Source organism: Helicoverpa armigera, chromosome 4 (genome assembly GCF_030705265.1).
Source record: "Helicoverpa armigera isolate CAAS_96S chromosome 4, ASM3070526v1, whole genome shotgun sequence".
Classification (NCBI taxonomy): domain Eukaryota; kingdom Metazoa; phylum Arthropoda; class Insecta; order Lepidoptera; family Noctuidae; genus Helicoverpa; species Helicoverpa armigera.
In genome coordinates this window covers 491,666-509,275 of record NC_087123.1, presented here as the reverse complement: position 1 = coordinate 509,275, position 17,610 = coordinate 491,666, and the positions used below count along the sequence as shown (strand labels likewise).

The window sequence follows — 17,610 nt, the reverse complement described above, 5'->3', positions numbered from 1 at the left end:
AAGACAGTTTATTAAATACTATGCTGAAGTTTAAAGGCACACCACTTCAACATTTTAGTTATGTTATATTTTAAGTAGGTACCTGTCGGAACAACTAAAAGAAAAGAGTGAACAATTGCTGAAAGCTACGTCCGATTGCCAAAACACCGAGGCTGAATCTTTAAACAGATATCATTGAAACTGACAAAAGAGAAAACGTGAAACCAGCTATTAAACTTGTTTCCTACGTACATATGAACAGACTTTTTTCACACAAACATCATCCAATGAACCGAGTGAGACAGGAGGCTCGTCGGCAGGACGAGGATATTACCACATAACAATTGAACGCGTTTGTAATCGAAACCGCGGCATTCACGTTAATTGCAACAATGTGCTCATGTAACATACCCGTAACTTCACCCACCCACGTCAAACAATACAATAACAACCTTATCACAACACCTCAAAGTTCGGATTACCGTAACAAGTTATTCAATATGTATTTAGTAAGTTTTGCGCAACACACATGTTTAAAATCAAGCAGCGTGCGCATAGCGGAACGCATTCTATTTTAGGGCTCACCTCTATTTTTCTTAACCTTAATTTGACGTGCATAAGGTCTATTATCGCGTAGTTTTTGTTACCAATACGTCACACTGTCAATTAGGTGTACCGTAAAGTAACAATGAAAAATGTGGGGTTATGTAATTAAGCGTAGTGATAACAGACACTGATTGAATCGTTCGGTCGGGTCAGTAATCGGACAGTGACAGGCAATTTGTATTGTAGTTACAGACATATCGAATTACAGTAGCTGTGAATAAGTAGTTCGCTATTATTAAGTACGAGCTCAGATACATTATGTTGAATGCAACAATGCTGTAAGGAACAATAGATATATAAGAACTTTGTCTTGAATTATTTTAGAGCACTTAAATGAACTAAAGGCATCGACGATTGAAATTTTAGGACGATTGACGTTGATTGAGGGCAAAAACATCTATTCGATAACAGTTATAATATTCTATGAGGTCCTCATGAAAGAAACGCTACGAACTCGGAAGACTGATTTAGACATGTAGGTAAAGAGTAGTCTTTCAGTTATTGTTCCCACTTTGACCTGATCCTCATTCTGGTGGGTACTCATCTCCTTCACAAAATCCTATCCTCATGTATTTCAACAGTGATTATAACCTTCGTCCACTTTCAAAGGTTTCTTCACGCAACGGTACCAACGTTTACATTAACACACGGCTAAACACAGGAGCGGATGCAGGCGCTAATATATTCTCAACCATTCATATACTATGTTACGCTATTTAATTATTATTATTAAATCTTTTAGTTCAGAATCAGAACTTTATTATAGTAGGTAATTTCAGATTCAGGTGGTATTCTTTATAAATATTTCAATCTGGTCCTAATTACAACAGTGGTCAAACAATACTGGTAAAAAAAAAGATAAGCACAGTGCCGAGTTTCAAAATTACTACAATGCGTTTTTCATTGAACAAGTTTGAACTTTCAGTATTTTAGGAAATAAAATGATTTCCAGGAAAATTGACAAAACTCTTCAAAATAACAATCACAATCAATAATCAAATTGGTCTAACAATCTAGCCAACATAACCCATGACTATTGTCTAACACAAAACACAAAAACAAAACTATAAAACAAAAACGAAAACAATGTTGTGGGTAAAGCAATCTATATCTAACGCGTTTAAACCGCAGTTGCATTATCAGGCAAAAATCCCACAAAACGCGTGGTAAAAATTCAATGGCCGTCATACAATGCTGTACCTATGTACCTACAGAGGCTGTATAGAGGCCAGTGAAAACGGTCCCATACATACACACAGTCATACAGTCATACAAACACATTATTGTTACAAAGAGGAATTTCCGCTTTCCATTGTTTTGGACATTTAGCAGGAAGCTGATGCTCCACGTTTTGTATGATTGGCTTGTATTATTGGTGTTTGATTGTCTGATAGCACGCAATGGCCAGTGATAGGTGTACTTTATACGGTAGAAGTATGGAAGTTGGGGAAAGGCGAAAGTTTCCATATCACAAGGTCCTATAGTGGAAGAGAGTTCAATTTGTTAATCTAAAAGATCCCGTGTTTCCATGTGAAATTATCTAAGCTATTTGACGCCTTATGCATGTGGAGTACTTCGCGTTTTATTCATACATTTTACCTATACTGAAGTCACTAGGAAGCCAACTACAGAAAAGAAAAGCAGCCGAAGAACTGTATAACATATTTCCCTAGTTGTCCCTTGAGGTTAAATCAGTGTTATGTCATGAATGAAAATTGTCGTGAATTTTATGAATGGGAAGTCTTAAGTTAATAGTGAGAGCACTAGGATGTTATTGTATAATAGTGAAAAGATTACACGGTAAGTGGAATACGTCATCGTAAGCAACTATGTAACAGAATGAATCATCTTTGGTCATTTGATTCATTGTATAGTATGAGATTTACTTAACTGTGTACATAAAGTAACTTTAAAAAAATGCCCTTAAATCAGAAGATGAAGCTCATTAAAAGTACCAGAGAAACGATGAGAAAAAACTTTATTTAGCTTCTGAAAATTTTGGAAGAAGCGACCACATAAATATTTGAAACATCAATACACATGTATTGATGTTTCAAATATTTATATTTCAAATAGGTACATAAAGTACAAGGAGTAATAAAGTTTAATCACATACCTAGATATTAAAGTCTAAGCTAGTGTAAGAGACACGACCACAAATCCTCACAAGACCTATGATTTCCACTCCTTACTAGTTAAAACCAATAAACAAGAACAATAGTCAATTCACGACGAATGAATATGAGAAATAAACCAAATTAAATGAACAATAACATTGCAACAAGAGTAACACTGTCAACATGAGTTTTAGAACACTCTTCAAATCTAAACATGATGGGCTAAACCATTCAGAATACTTTGCAGGAAAGATAAGCAAGTAAATAATTACAACGGTTTGCTGCTTCAACAATACCCAGGACAAAATAAAGTAATCCGGCTTTCAAAAAATATCCCCATAACTTCTGAACATCAAGGCAAATCTAACGGTAATTTCTGTAAGCTATATCATCTTGAATCTAATACTATGGGCCTTTCACATCAGCGTTATGCAGACAGAATTCCGTTTCCCGTTATGTAATCTAAGTTTTAATCTAACTTTTTGTGCAACTTCAAAGCTGAACGCAATAGGAAGATTGGCTTCCTAAGAATCTATATGAGAAATGACTCCTGCGTTTTATTTAAATAAGTAAGTTAAAATGATAAAATGTGCCTTACTGATTGGCATTTATCGAAGATCGAAAAATCAATCAAAATAACCTTAGTAATTGAAACATGTCGTTAGAATATTGAAAAGTTGAAAGCGTTTCACAAATCGACTGATCTACGGAGGCCATCTTTCTAACAATACTTCTTGATTGATCCAATGAAAAGTTGCAACACTCTTCATTGTTTAACATTGAAAGAAAATCAGTGACAAGCACAAGGATTCTATGGTATTTATCAATAATAAAATATGCATTCATTGACGGGTTAACATGACCATCAGTACCATGGCGAATTGTTAAAAATCATGTATGATTTGAACTTGAATTCTTACGGGTCAAATGAAAATCGTGTATCGATATTGCGTAAAAGTCATAGTTATTTGTAATCGATACTGCATTACAATCAGTTTGAAGTATTAGTTTACGAAATGGCTAGTTGATAGGCGTTGGGTCGCAGTTCAGTGGCTGTCACTTAACCTTATTATAATAACTACTTCGAAATTACGACTGAATCACGATTTCAAGAGCTAGTTAGCAATGAAAATAAACACAATCAAATTTCAAACTGCGTAAGTGCGTAATTTCAATATTATAATTCTCAAGAATAGTTGTTCATTAGAAGAGACGCATTTTGGTGGTAGAGGAACAAGGTTTTGGCTTTTGTTAATTATCACTGCGGCTTCTTATAATGAGAAATACTCTTACGAGCGTACTGTTTCACTAAGTATCAGTGAATTTGTAAACCTTTTTTATTTCATTGCATTTTGCAATAGTACAGTAGATACAGTATAACCATAGAGTAATTTAGGTACATTTAACCACATAAAAGCTATTAGGAGAACTCATATTAGAAGTGGGTACAATCTAACATAATGTTATGCACAGTTTTATTGCTCGGTGACCGTGTGTCGAGGCTATCTGATCTACTAGTCTACTACCTGTATTAGCAATGTCGACAATATTGTTGTTTGTTTGTTGACAAATGTTGGTGTTAGATCAAGGTTCTTAGACATCATTAAAAACCCGCCCATGAAAGTTCTAGAAAAGGAGACTGCAAACATCTCGAAAGAAAATTAAAGAATCATATGAAAGCGAGCCTAATTAAAGTTTTATTTCACCCAGTACTTGATTTGCTACTGCTATAAAAATATAGGTATCACATTTTTATAGTATTTTAAGACTAAATATTACAGTAGAAACACCTATCATCCCAATCCCATCTTGCAATATTGCCATTCGCAAATTCAAACCACAAGACATTTTCTATGCAGTTATTAAACTACAAAGGTCTTTCATGTATCATAAACTGTTCTAAAATTGAATATCCACAATTTATGGGTACAGATTTAATCAGTAGCCTGGATGTTTCGTCATGTCTCCTGACATTTAGACGCCCTAGAGCGATGGAGCAGCGTGTTCCACGACGCATCCAAATGCAAGGGGTCACAGGAACTAATGGTAAGGTCTTCATCCTTCAGCTTATGTTAGGTTCCCAGGAAATACTAATAATAGTGCTCTGGTGTAATTGGTTGCAGTAGTTCGTTTTGCAGTTTTATTGAATAAATAAGCATTTATAAGGTCCTTGTGTATTTTGCTCTAAAATGAAAGAATTTTGAAAATCTATGAGTATTTTGAGCATGCGTTTGCTCTCAAACTGTAAATGGAAATGCAAAACCTACACGAAACATAAACTTTCATAGCCTATTTGTATGAAACATTACATAACCCGAAGACAGGCATAGTCTTAGTGGAACAGTGAAGAAGTACCTATGTGTACGTTACGCTTTGTGATGCAAATGAATGGTTCGCACGGCTTGCGCAAGAGTCGACAGCCGCGGAAGGTCGATGCCTCTGTTCGTCATTCACTCGCTAGGATTCTTCTGTTTATTTACCGTTTTATTTTATAACGTTTACTACGTAGTCCTTATCCGGTGATTATAATTATCAATTTATAGCCCTACATATTCCTGACCTGACTCAAGATCAGCACAGGTGTCATAATATGTGATTCAAATTGATGCTTACGTTAAAATAATATATTTAACATCGTTCTACAATTAACTGTATGGAAATCTGCAATACCTATGTCGAAACAATATAGAATCAAAAACGTTTTAAGATTTATATAGTTACTTAAATTTTTGTTAAATTACAGACTTCAAAATATGAAGCGACCTTACCTCCGAAGCAAGCTAATCGTTTGGATCGTTTCCACCCAGATTAATTTATTGACAATTAACTAATCATTTGAAGTTAATTAACTATGTATTAAAATGCGTCGGAATTAAAACAATTGACTCATGAGCAATTAGATAAACTTAGATTAGTTTCTAGAAAAGGATGAGTTTCCCTTTTATTAACTTAAATATCGAGAAATTATGATTATTGCCCATTATTTACCTAAATGAATTTTACGAATGGGACCCTGAACTTAGGTATTAATTTTCGTTGGAAACCGAAATGCCGGTTTGGGACAGCCAGGTCCTGACTGAAAGGCTAGCCTCCCATTTGATGGGAAATTCTTGGCGACATATTTTCCTAAACTCATTTTTTCTGAGAGTGAAACGTAAATCAACAACCATAAAAAGAAGATACTAGAAGATTTATTTATTACAAGGGACATTATGAAATAAATTCTAGGTGAATTATGACACTATTATCGAACTACCGAATGCCGGTGCCGGCTCAGAGCTCAATATGGTTTATAAACCGTAAAACCGGTTTATTATTTGGCCTCTCCGTATGCATTTTTGTGCACATGATACTGACTCGCGAATATTTTAATAGTTGACTTCATAATTCCACGAAGTGTTTTGGCGTTAGATTTGTATGCGAAAATGAACCTTATATCTTAATATTTCTACTTAATGATTTGTTTGATAATACTGTCTGGATATGAAAAAAAATAGTGAGTGTTCCTCTCTGTCCAGCTATTAAAAAATCGTTCAAAGGAGCTACTTAGGTTGTTAGCTATAATTAGGGATATCAGACTGTCAGGTAGTCACAAAAAAATAATAGGTAATCATATCTCATAAACATACTCGCTGATTAGCCACAGAACACTTCCAACAGAGTTGAATAGAAAAGTATGGGGGATGACTTTCCTTTCCCCAGTGGGACAAATCAAGATAAAATAAAGAAATCATAAACAAATGTGTATGGATAGGTAAGTTAATTAGCTGTTGACTGGATAAAAAATATATCTCACAAACATAATTATAAAACTAGAATATCTAAATAAACCTACCGCTACTCGGTAGTGAAACTGTCATCGTTCATAACTTTCCAATTCGTTTATATTTTCTATATGTATTAATGATGTTAACGGTAGTTGTGAATGCCTAGAGATGTCACCAATCAATTGAATTAGTGTTTCTCTCACTCCAGTGTTATGCTTAAATTAGTAGGTATAGGTATATGCGCATTTCATAACCCTTCTCATAGGTTCATGAATGTATCTAATTTGATATAACGTCGGTAAGTAAAATAATTGATCATTAACTTTCGCAATAGTTAAATAAGTATACTACAGGCACGCAGAATAAGCAGTGCGTATAAAATTGAAAATGCTTAATTAGTCATACGCTTCAAAATACGTAGGCTGCGCTTGCGCAGGCTGAGAAAAAACGTTACATGCCATTAGGAAATAAGTAAACATTTTAACTCAGCAAATAGGTAGCTGAAGTTTGTACCTAGGTGTATACCCAATTGTATTGTGTTCACGTAGGAAGGTAGCTTCTTCAGTAAGTAACAACAACAATGCAGCATTAAACTACCCACATTGCAGAGAAATCGCGGCTCGAACCCTTCACTTGCAGCTAGTAGATAAGCAAGTACTTACTAGGCTGCAGTCATAGGTTATACAAACAGCCGCACGGCCTCTAACATTCTTCACATAAATTAACTACCGTTACAATATTTATTATTGTTCATAATGTCAACAAAGTTCATAACATCCTTGATATTAATAAGTTTTTTCCTTACCTGGTATGGGACCTTTGGAGTCCCTCCTCTGGTCATTCTCTTCATTCCTCAGGCTTCCAGCTTCGTCATCAGACACTTCATCCTCACACCTGGTCTCACGCACAGCCAGTAGGAAAGCGCACACACACACAAACGTAATCCTCATAAACTCCCTCATCTTCATCGTTATATCGTGAGTAGAACGTCAATAAAACCCATTTTCGATCAGCGATCGATTAAAACTTGACATTAAAACAAACAGTCACATTTTCGTTTGTTGCAACTGGTTAAACTGATCCAATGACAGACGTGGAAAACGATGTTGATTTACGGTACATAACACGGACACTTAACATCACTTTATACGAGCACAGTAACACTAAATAAAAAGAGAAAATATTGAAATGAATACAAAACAATCGTAATTTTTCGGATCGATTATGTTCTTAATTTGAAACGTAAATACGCGCGTCACTCAATGTCGGCTGCGATGGTACTGGCGCGCTGGTCGGCGGAGATCGGCGCGGCCCCCACCTGCGCGCGCGCTCGCTCGGCGGACGCGGCATCGGGGACCAACACTAACTGTAGCTGAGGTTTCTACAGATACCTTATCAGAGAGAACAGCTCCGCGTAATTAATGTCACCTTTTGTGGTCAGGTACCGTTGTCGGCGCCTAATTAGTGGTCGATGCACTTGATGCAACCAATTTGCACTATCTAGCAATGTTTACATTTCTGCTTTCTCATCAATAATGCGTTAAATTAATTAGGTTTGAACTTAACTACATGTGCAATACCTACTCAAATTGATTTATTTTCTTTTATGTAAAAAAAAATCGGAAGCGAAAATAAAATGAGCACCATTGAAATTTTGTGCACCACTTCATGATTCTAGAAAGAGGGTTTCTATAATTATAAAATTAACCATTACTTACAGATGATTTGCGGACAATAGTCCACAATTATTTTAGCAGGAATAAGACTGAACACACACACACTGACGGGATTTATCTATACTAATATTATAAAGAGGACAACTTTGTTTGGTTGTAATGGATAAACTCAAAAACTACTGGACCGATTTTAAATATTCTTTCACCATTAGAAAGCTATATTATCTGCGAATAACAAAGGCTACATTTTATCCCGGTGCGGGCAGTAGCTCCCACGGGACGCTGATGAAACCGCGGGAAAACGGCTAGTCTCTCAATAACAATAGAAAATCACTAGCTGAGATTTTGTGATTGTTTACTGAAGAAAACTTTTAATATAATTTTATTAATTTTGCTCTTCGCGGTCGTTAGTAAATAGACTCATTTTTATATGATAATGTTAACAACATAAAACTAACTATTTAGTAATCTGTGATAAAATTACGAACTCTCCTTAGTTCATGATTTGCCAAGCCTCGAGAGAAAAACTAAAGTAAAGCATACAGATTTATAACGATATTTTTACGGCCAAGTATGACTTGCTTGCGAAAGAAACAGTTTTTTCACGACGACGATTTTCACAAGAATATTTTAATCTCCGAATTTGATCATCTTTCAAAATCAGCTCAACACTTTTGCAGTGAAAGCATAACAAACTAACACACTTTCGCTTTTATGTTATTACTTATTAGTTCGGATTTCTAATCTGGATCATCTCATTAACCTGCATTTTGTTGCCTAATATGTAACCATTTAAACCATTTAAACCCACACACATGTAATGTACACGCTTTACAAACTTGTTACACTAGTTTTGACCATGTTCCTACAGAAAATGAGAAAAAAATCGAGAGCTTTCTCCACACCTTCGATAGCTCAGTTGGTAGAGCGGTGGACTGTAGAGGTAAAGCACTGGTATCCATAGGTCGCTGGTTCAAATCCGGCTCGAAGGAATCTTTTGATTTTGTTGTAATTTTTTTTATGCGCTAAAAGAAATTAAGGCAATTTACATAGACAAACCCGTTTTACTGTTATTATTTAAAACCGCAGAACACCTGCTTACGTATCTATCATCATTATAATTTTAAAGGAAAAAAAAAATATGCAAGTACGACAGCGCCATCTATTTTCAACAATGGATAGAGTCCAGATATGCTCTTGAGAAAATTAATATCTGTCACTAAAATATGTGAAATAGAGTGAAAGTGGGATGGTTCATTGGATCACTAAAATATAAACATTTTTACATTTTTGTTTATTTTAATCTGTCCTAGATTCTTGAATGAAATACTGTATTAACATGCAACACTTTTTGTTAAAAATAAATATGTATAGGAGATTCACAATACTAACAGAATTAATAAAATTGAATTATTAACTTTTTTAAGTACATTTTTTACTCTATTTATATTCTTCTAATATTGCATCTTGTGTTGCATTCTTCTTCTAATGTTTCATCATCCTTGCGTTATCAATATCAAGCAAAAACGGAGCAAGTAGTTTAAATTCAAATGTTTCTCCAAAAAAACTTTAAGGCAACCAATAATATGTTTCATACTAGCTTCTGCCAGCGGTTTCACCCGCATCCCGTGGGAACTACTTCCCGTACCGGGATAAAAAGTAGCCTATAGCCTTCCTCGATAAATGGGCTATCTAACACTGAAAGAAATTTTCAAATCGGACTAGTAGTTCCTGAGATTAGCGCGTTCAAACAAACAAAGAAACTCTTCAGCTTTATAATATTAGTATAGATTATAAGTACAAATGAAAATATCACAACTCATGTCTGATATTGACTTAGGTAAAGTATCCACATCATTTTATTTCAATTTCCTACTTGTCATTGCATTCACCTTAATCTTTCAGTTTTGGCTAATTGGTGGGCCATCAAACACAAATCAAAAATTTTTGCTTTTGCAACAAAACTGCTCGCAGTCGATTTACCACAATTTAGTTAGGATTATTTTTCTTAAACTTATTCTAAACTATTTTAATACTATCTATCAATTTCTTTGCCTAAGCTAACTCCACTATCTTTTTTACTCTTAATCAAATGCTTTATCAATAGTTTCATGCGTTCCAACTTTCTCCGCAGCTGCTTCTTTCCTTGCCGCATAAGGTTCAGTCTTTTTTTTCTGTTTTCTGCAATTATTTCTAGTCTGTGGACCTTGTATTTGAGTTTTATTACCTCTTCAGAGTCTGTTGGTTGTATGTCTATGGGTTGGACGCGAGATATTGTTGGCTCTGGTTCTTGACATGGCTAAAATCAAAAACATATAAGTTAAGAATGGCAACGGCAGTTAAGTAATGTCAAACTTCCTACTTTACACAGCACAAAGCTTATTAACGTAAATAGGTTTAGGGTTTATACAGTTATTATGTCTATTACACTACCTACTACCACATAGTTGTACTGAGACAAAACTACCCCTATGAGGATACCCGATAACCAAAAATTCATAGGTGAACTCACAGATATATTAATAGCCGGCACAGCGTCTACCGCCAGTCGTCTTAGTCCACTCTCCGTCAAGTAAAAGTCCTTAGCTTCGAAATGTTCAGAACAAACTGCACTAGACGCAGTGGAACTCCATTCCTCTTCTCTATTCACTGCTAACTCCCACTGCTTCCTTCTTTCCTTATCCCGGGGAAACCTTCAACGTAATTCACACAACTATGAAGGTTTTAATTCAACTTTGTCGAAAACAAAATAAGTTTGGTGATGCTTACCTGTGGAACGTAATTCCATCTTTATCTTTTGATATCTTTGCCGACGTGTTCTTGCAATTAGCTACAGCGCAGCTTACCATTGTATTTCAACATTTAGGCCTTCGTGTTTGGGTATAATTCCAAAATATTTTAATAAATGTTCTTTTCCAACAAGCCGGAATGGCTGCTGAATGCAAAACGAAAATAAACAAATCTGTCGCGTTCCAATATAAAATCACAATTTTAAGCATTAATCTTAGCAAGATTTCCATTGATTTGTACCCATAGTATGGTCTATTAATGCTTAAAATATCATTATTTTCTTTGTGATGGCAAGTACCGTCAACAGTGACCGTCAATGTTTATTTGGCATTGGCACTTTTGGCAGAAATGGCATAATAAAATGTTACCAAGATTAAAATACTGAAAATACCTTATTCAATTTTCTAAACGTTAGACTCTGGTGGGATAAGCAGAGATCGAGGGTCATAATTTTATTCTAAAATTACATCAGTTGCTTGTTTGATATGCAGAATGTTAAACTTGATATTGGTTGTTATTTAATTGTATTAGTTTATCTATTCAGAGACTAGACAGAGTAGTTAGCGGAAAGCAATCGTGTGTGCAATATCCAGTCTGCATCAATAATACGAATTCTACGAGTTGGTCTGAGTTGGGACATTATATTATTACATTGGTCATGCATTTGTTTGCCAATCAATCAATTCACCACATATTTACCTACGTTTGTCCGGTATGTTATTACGTAGCTCTGTAATTAAATAGAAAATTATTTATGCCGAACCCTAAAAAACGTGTGTCTCTCCAAATACAAATATGTTTTTTAAAAGACAGTTTTTTACAATGATTGGCATGTCACATTTTTCCTATCTCTTATTCAGAACATAATTATGGGGTGCCGCACGGTTTGTGATAGCTTCATTATTTTTTCAATATGGGGTTCTGTCATGGTGTGGCGTTAACGCCCACATTTAGCGGGTATAATAGAGACATCTAAATTATCGGTTTGGAATACAATGTAATACGACTGTGCTGTTGCTATTACTTACTAGTGTTGGGATATGCCGTTAAGAAATAATTCCAGTATCGATAATTCATTTATTTCATTTAGGTTTTGTCAACTTTAGGAAGTCATTAGATTTGTCAATATAACTACTATACAACCTTACTTGTCATACCTACATTTAATAAGCACTACAAACAATTAAATATTGTGCAGTAGATTTCTTAATTGTGTGAGTAGGTAGTAAGTAGGTTAGATGTTATACGTCTCTTTTGCTTTTATTTGAATCTAATAAAAATACTAAATAATCCGACTTGTTTCTGAGGAAATAAGCAATTGATAAACTGTTGAACAACATTGAGTTTCTATGACAACTTGTTAAAGGATGTCCTAAAAATAGAAGGAAACACAGGCTACCATTAAGACAATTTTAAATTCAGGTAATTCTAAGTCCTTAAAAATAGATGGGGTCACCAAAGATGGGGAATACCAACAATCATACAAAAAACTCTAACCCCACAGAAAAAAATAGTGATTTTCTCTACTACGTAGTTGCAGGGGTCGAGGGTTAACTACACCACTGAAGCAGTATAAGTATCAGCCACAAATCAATTCAACTTCACTTTGGTAAAATTCATCACATCGTCAAAATGAATTCAATACTTCAGAATCTAGAAGACCCAAACCGGCCTTTCTTAGGTCCTAATTACTGGATCATAAAGAACATGGGTCTATTGTTACCCAAAAATTTGCTGGCTAAAATCCTTTACATCATATTACATGAAATAGTCGCGTTTTTTGTAATAACTCAGTATATGGAGTTGTACGTTATAAGAACAGATCTGGATCTCGTGTTGACTAATATGAAGATTTCAATGTTAAGCGTCGTCTGTATCGTGAAAGTGCATAGCTTCATTTTCTGGCAGAAACACTGGCATGATGTCTTGGACTACGTCACAGCAGCTGATAAGTTCGAAAGACAAAGCGATGATCCTATCAAGAGCAGAATTGTTGAGACATACACAAGATACTGCCGTCGTCTCACATACTTCTACTGGGTTTTGGTTTTTACAACATTCCTAACTACAACTGGCACGCCTCTCATGAGATATCTTTCGTCGTCCACTTTTAGGCAAAATATGCGAAATGGAACTGAACCGTTTCCGCACATCTTTAGCTCCTGGATGCCTATAGATAAATATCATTCACCTGGTTGTTGGATTACAGTACTGTGGCATACACTGTTATGTGCTTACGGGGCTGCTATTATGGCGGCTTATGATACATGCATCGTAGTCATCATGGTGTTCTTTGGAGGGAAACTGGACCTGCTGCGAGAGAGATGCAAGCAAATGTTTGGCCCGTCTACGATCAGTGACAGACAGTGCGAAGAAGTGGTGCGGCAGCTTCATGGGATACATGTCATGATGTTGAAGTAAGTAGCTTAAGATTTTGATAGATTTTGGATAAGATTGGATTCACATCCCTTTTGGTCCTTTGGAATTTGATTGGATTGCACTGATTTAACTAGTGAATGAATAATATTTCAACGCTATATCTGGTTGTACCTATTTAACAAAGAGATATATGTTTTACCTAAGTGCGAGACATTGAAATCAAAATGTTTCCTTAGATTATACGTTCATCGTTTAATGTTGATTTGTGGTACAGTACAACACCTAATACAATGTCGTTGTTGTTGAAATCTCGCTAAATATTGATGTTACCTTTATTCCATAAGATCAAGCATCGCCTGGTTTAATTGTTAATGAAAAACAAGGTGTATTCGCTGGTCAGATCTCGCCTGAAGTTATTATTTGAGTATTACATTTCAATACGGGTTTAAATTCATACGTACCTAATACATACGTAAGAGTAAATCCAAACAGATAAACTGGTGGCAATTTCCATGTCTGTCGTTGTTCCACACCAGAAGTTTTGCCTGCCTGGCTGGCTGGCACGTTTTTCAAGCAGATCCATTGCATTGGATTCGATCGACATTGATCTAGACATATGGCTAAACCATACTAGTGTTCATTCATTTTTATATTAGTAGGGAGATTGACCTTTTTCATCCCAAAAAGAGAACAACTAACTTTAATTACAATAGTTGAAAGAAGATATTTTCCCAATACAGTTCCCTGATTCTTTTATGCATAAAGTTCGCGTGACCAATTTCAGAAATCAAGCACGTAACTACGTCCCTTGAAAATGTGTAACAACTTAATAAACTTAGGTATATGGTCAAGTAAATCAAAATAGTTTAAAACTTAACGAGCTACACTATTACCCTGCCCAGGTTTCAATATCTAGAAAATCGTTACATACCTATTCATCAAACATAGCCTCCTGTAGTCAAGAACATAACAAAAATCAACATCACATCTTTGTTCTTTTGAATTGTATTTTCTTTTTCATTGAAGGATTATCCGCCGCAGATATTATTTGTAAGTAGTAATAATCAAACTGCATCATATAGTGTTCATAAACATACGGACACTCCTTTCTAATTTTATGAAAACACAACATTTCTCATACGTTTTTCCTCATTAAATCTTCATCATCATCATCTCAGCCATAGGACGTCCACTGCTGAACATAGGCCTCCCCCTTAGATCTCCACAGATACCTGTTGGAGGCGACCTGCATCCAGCGTCTTCCGACGACCTTTATAAAATCGTCTGTCCACCTTGTTGATGGACAGACGTATTAAAACTTATATTGTTATAAATAATGTAGTTTCAAAAGCTATCAATAACAATTTACACATGAATTTAAACGTTTTTAGCCATCATATCACTTATTTTTGTACGGTTATCTTATGAAAAGTGGAACCTTGCCAATACTCGTACGGAATGGTACCTACAAAAGCCAATCTTAGTGATCATTATTTAAGCTGTTAACAACTCACACATCTCTTTATTATTATTCTTTATTGCACTCTAGAATTAATTAAATGCACAAAGAACAAAGACAGTTTATGTACAATCCTCTTCCATTGAATACCAAAAAAGAAAATTTGGAAGCTCGTTGGTACCTACGTCCAGATTTTCAGTGTCTTACAGTGCCTTCTTAGCTAAAGGTCACCAATCCAGACCTTTTGGCTCCATTGGCAACTGCCTTCTAAGAGTCTTAAGATAAATAAAATGCTTCGAAAAAAATCGTGGAATTTATTGTATGAAACTTATGTCTATTTTCGTTTTGCACGACTTATCGGTTGATATTGAGGTAAAAACTTCAGTGAAGCAGGAATTTTCTTTTATGTTTTAGTACCTACTTTAACATAATGAAATCTAAAACTCCACAATAAACCAATCTGTCTAGTAAAGTTTCGTACTTAATACTAAGTAGAGTACCTACCTACCTACTTACCAGCTACGCATCAACTCTACTTTTTGGTGCGTAGAAATTCTTTTCGCTAGGTTAAGCATACATTATGTTCTAATTGCATAATTAACATAGTAATTAGCAAATATATCACAAATATTTGGAACTTATTTACTCAAAAAACATCGTTATAAACAATTTCGTGTCAAAAACTGAGCTTCTGTACGTTCCAAATTTTATCGATAAAATATTTTACGCGCGCAACCACTAGGAAGCAAAGACCAACATGATACAGCCAAACTGCCTAAAACAAAACAATAATTATTTTGAATGCCCCTAATAGTAAATAACTGTAATAATATTTTTGTTTCAGGTATTCAAGATTATTTAATTCGCTGTTATCACCTGTCATGTTCTTTTACATGGTTATGTGCTCGCTAATGCTTTGTGCGAGTGCCTATCAACTTACTGTAAGTTTTATACAGTATTTTTTTAGAGGGAATGTAAATACTTAATTAATTTAAAGCTGTGCCCTATTATCGGCCAATTAGTGGAGAAAAATAATGAAGATACTTTATTGTGTGTGAAGATATTAATATATATTAATTTATCGATGTATATAAGTACCTACCTAGGTATCTATTTCTATTTTTTTTCCAGTCTGCACAAAATGCTGCACAGAAGCTATTGATGGCAGAATATCTAATTTTTGGAATTGCACAACTTTTCGTATTCTGCTGGCACAGCAACGATGTCTTGATCAAAGTTAGTGAAATTATCTTACAAACTTCTGTTGGCTTAAAGATGCAAACTTAATTTTGGTCCAAAGTTCTTGCTTCATTAAATATTTAATTTCAGAATGAAAACATGACGTCAGGGCCCTTTGAAAGCAACTGGTTTCTAGCAAACTATAGACAAAGAAAAGACGTGTTAACTCTATCGGGACAGCTTTGCATTAAAAACATTTTTACTGCGGGGCCCTTCGCCAACCTCACTTTGCCGACCTTCATCAATGTAAGTTGTCACAGGGTGTGTCTACATTGCCGTATGTGGGCTTAGTATAAGATTTATCGAGTAGGTAGGTACCTAGTCTGTCACTGGTTGGATTTTACTCTCAGTTGCTTTCGCATTTGGGTATGCCTGCTGTATCATTGTTAGACATGGTTACCTAGGTATTAGGTACTAGAACTCACTTATATTTTTCTATGTGCATACTTCTTCTTGACTTCTGAACATTTAAAATTGTCGACGTTTTCATAACAAAATGGCCGTTATTTAGGTATCAATATCAAACTGTAAACAACTTCAAAAAAAGACAGCGCCATGAAAAGCCCTATGCCGGAGTTCTCCCGCCACTAATTCTCAAATGTGCACATACCCTAACAGGCATTGTAGGCGTGACAACGTAACTGCAGCAAATGTCTTATTATTTTATTAAACATGCATGCATAGGGTTAAATGGAAAATCAGGAAGTACTAAAAATGTTATAGATACGTAACACGTAAAGTAGTAGATATAGGTACTAAAGGTGACTTAACCTTTTGAACGCCAATGTCGGCTATAGCCGACATGAGCAAGCGTGCCCTGTGCGCCAACGACGGCTATACTCGACAAAAAACAGGTCGCAGAAAAATACAAAATAAACCTATTAAATCATTACTTTTATGTATTTTTTAGTAGATATTTAATTAAGATTTTCGGGCTTGGCGTACAGGGCATAGGAATACCGATATGGCGTGGCGGTGAAAAGGTTAATAAAAGTTGGTTTTGATTAAATTTTGCACTAGGTAATTAAAGTTTCTAAGTCGCGCTTTTTATTTATTTCCAGATACTGAAAGGAGCTTACAGTTATTACACACTGCTGAGAAAATAGTTTTCTTTTATAGGCGCATTTTTACTGTAGGCACTTAGTAAATTGGAATTTGAAAATGGTAGAATAACAATATTGTCATTCATCGGTATTGGAAAAATAATAAAAAATATTACAAAACAATTCGTTTTAGTCATTTACCTACCCTATAGAATCTGCAATGTCCAGCAATAGCTGTTTCCGTTGTTTATCCGTTTTTAACTGCCTCATCCTGCCATCCGCTCCTCAAAAATCAGTCCTATGAAGTAAATTAGCCATTCATTTATGAAACAAAATTAGCTTTAAACTTGGCTAAGATACCTATTAAATGCATATTTTGCAAAGTATAACTGAAAGTTCATACAGCGCCATCTAGTTGTTTACTCAGGTAGTGCCAGCTAACAGAGGCTTATCCAATTCGGTAGTAAAAAATTGTAGCGAAATAGAAAACTGATTTAAATCCCACATTTTAATGTAAAGAATTACAATTTATTTACTTTTTCATTTATAAATTAT

The 17,610-nt window shown here is 35.0% G+C and overlaps 3 protein-coding genes and 1 non-coding gene across 4 annotated transcripts in view; 2 read left to right on the top strand and 2 right to left on the bottom strand.

Annotated features, from left to right (window-relative positions):
- LOC110370444 (cyclin-dependent kinase 12) overlaps positions 1-7,816 on the bottom strand; it is a 117,491-nt gene extending 109,675 nt beyond the window's left edge. Inside the window, exon 1 of the mRNA XM_064034200.1 lies at positions 7,275-7,816. Within this exon, the coding sequence (XP_063890270.1) occupies positions 7,275-7,437 (163 nt within the window). The 5' untranslated portion in view covers positions 7,438-7,816. The remainder of the gene's footprint in view (positions 1-7,274) is intronic.
- Positions 7,817-9,049: 1,233 nt separating this feature from the next.
- Positions 9,050-9,137, top strand: Trnay-gua (transfer RNA tyrosine (anticodon GUA)). Its single transcript is given in 2 exon segments — positions 9,050-9,086; positions 9,102-9,137. It is a non-coding gene; the product is annotated as a tRNA-Tyr (tRNA).
- A 281-nt stretch (positions 9,138-9,418) lies between these two features.
- On the bottom strand, positions 9,419-11,172 carry LOC110377946 (THAP domain-containing protein 1). Its single transcript, XM_021337002.3, has 3 exons — positions 10,915-11,172; positions 10,658-10,838; positions 9,419-10,444 (listed from the first exon to the last, which is right to left on the bottom strand). The coding sequence occupies exons 1-3, from the start codon at positions 10,992-10,994 to the stop codon at positions 10,181-10,183; spliced, it is 525 nt and encodes a 174-aa protein (XP_021192677.2). The 5' UTR covers positions 10,995-11,172; the 3' UTR covers positions 9,419-10,180.
- Positions 11,173-12,557: 1,385 nt separating this feature from the next.
- LOC110377954 (odorant receptor 49b) lies at positions 12,558-17,217 on the top strand. The gene is made up of 5 exons (XM_049847275.2): positions 12,558-13,352; positions 15,618-15,714; positions 15,905-16,009; positions 16,103-16,258; positions 17,074-17,217. Exons 1-5 carry the CDS (start codon positions 12,568-12,570, stop codon positions 17,116-17,118), a joined length of 1,188 nt encoding a protein of 395 aa, XP_049703232.2. The 5' UTR covers positions 12,558-12,567; the 3' UTR covers positions 17,119-17,217.
- Positions 17,218-17,610: the final 393 nt, after the last annotated feature.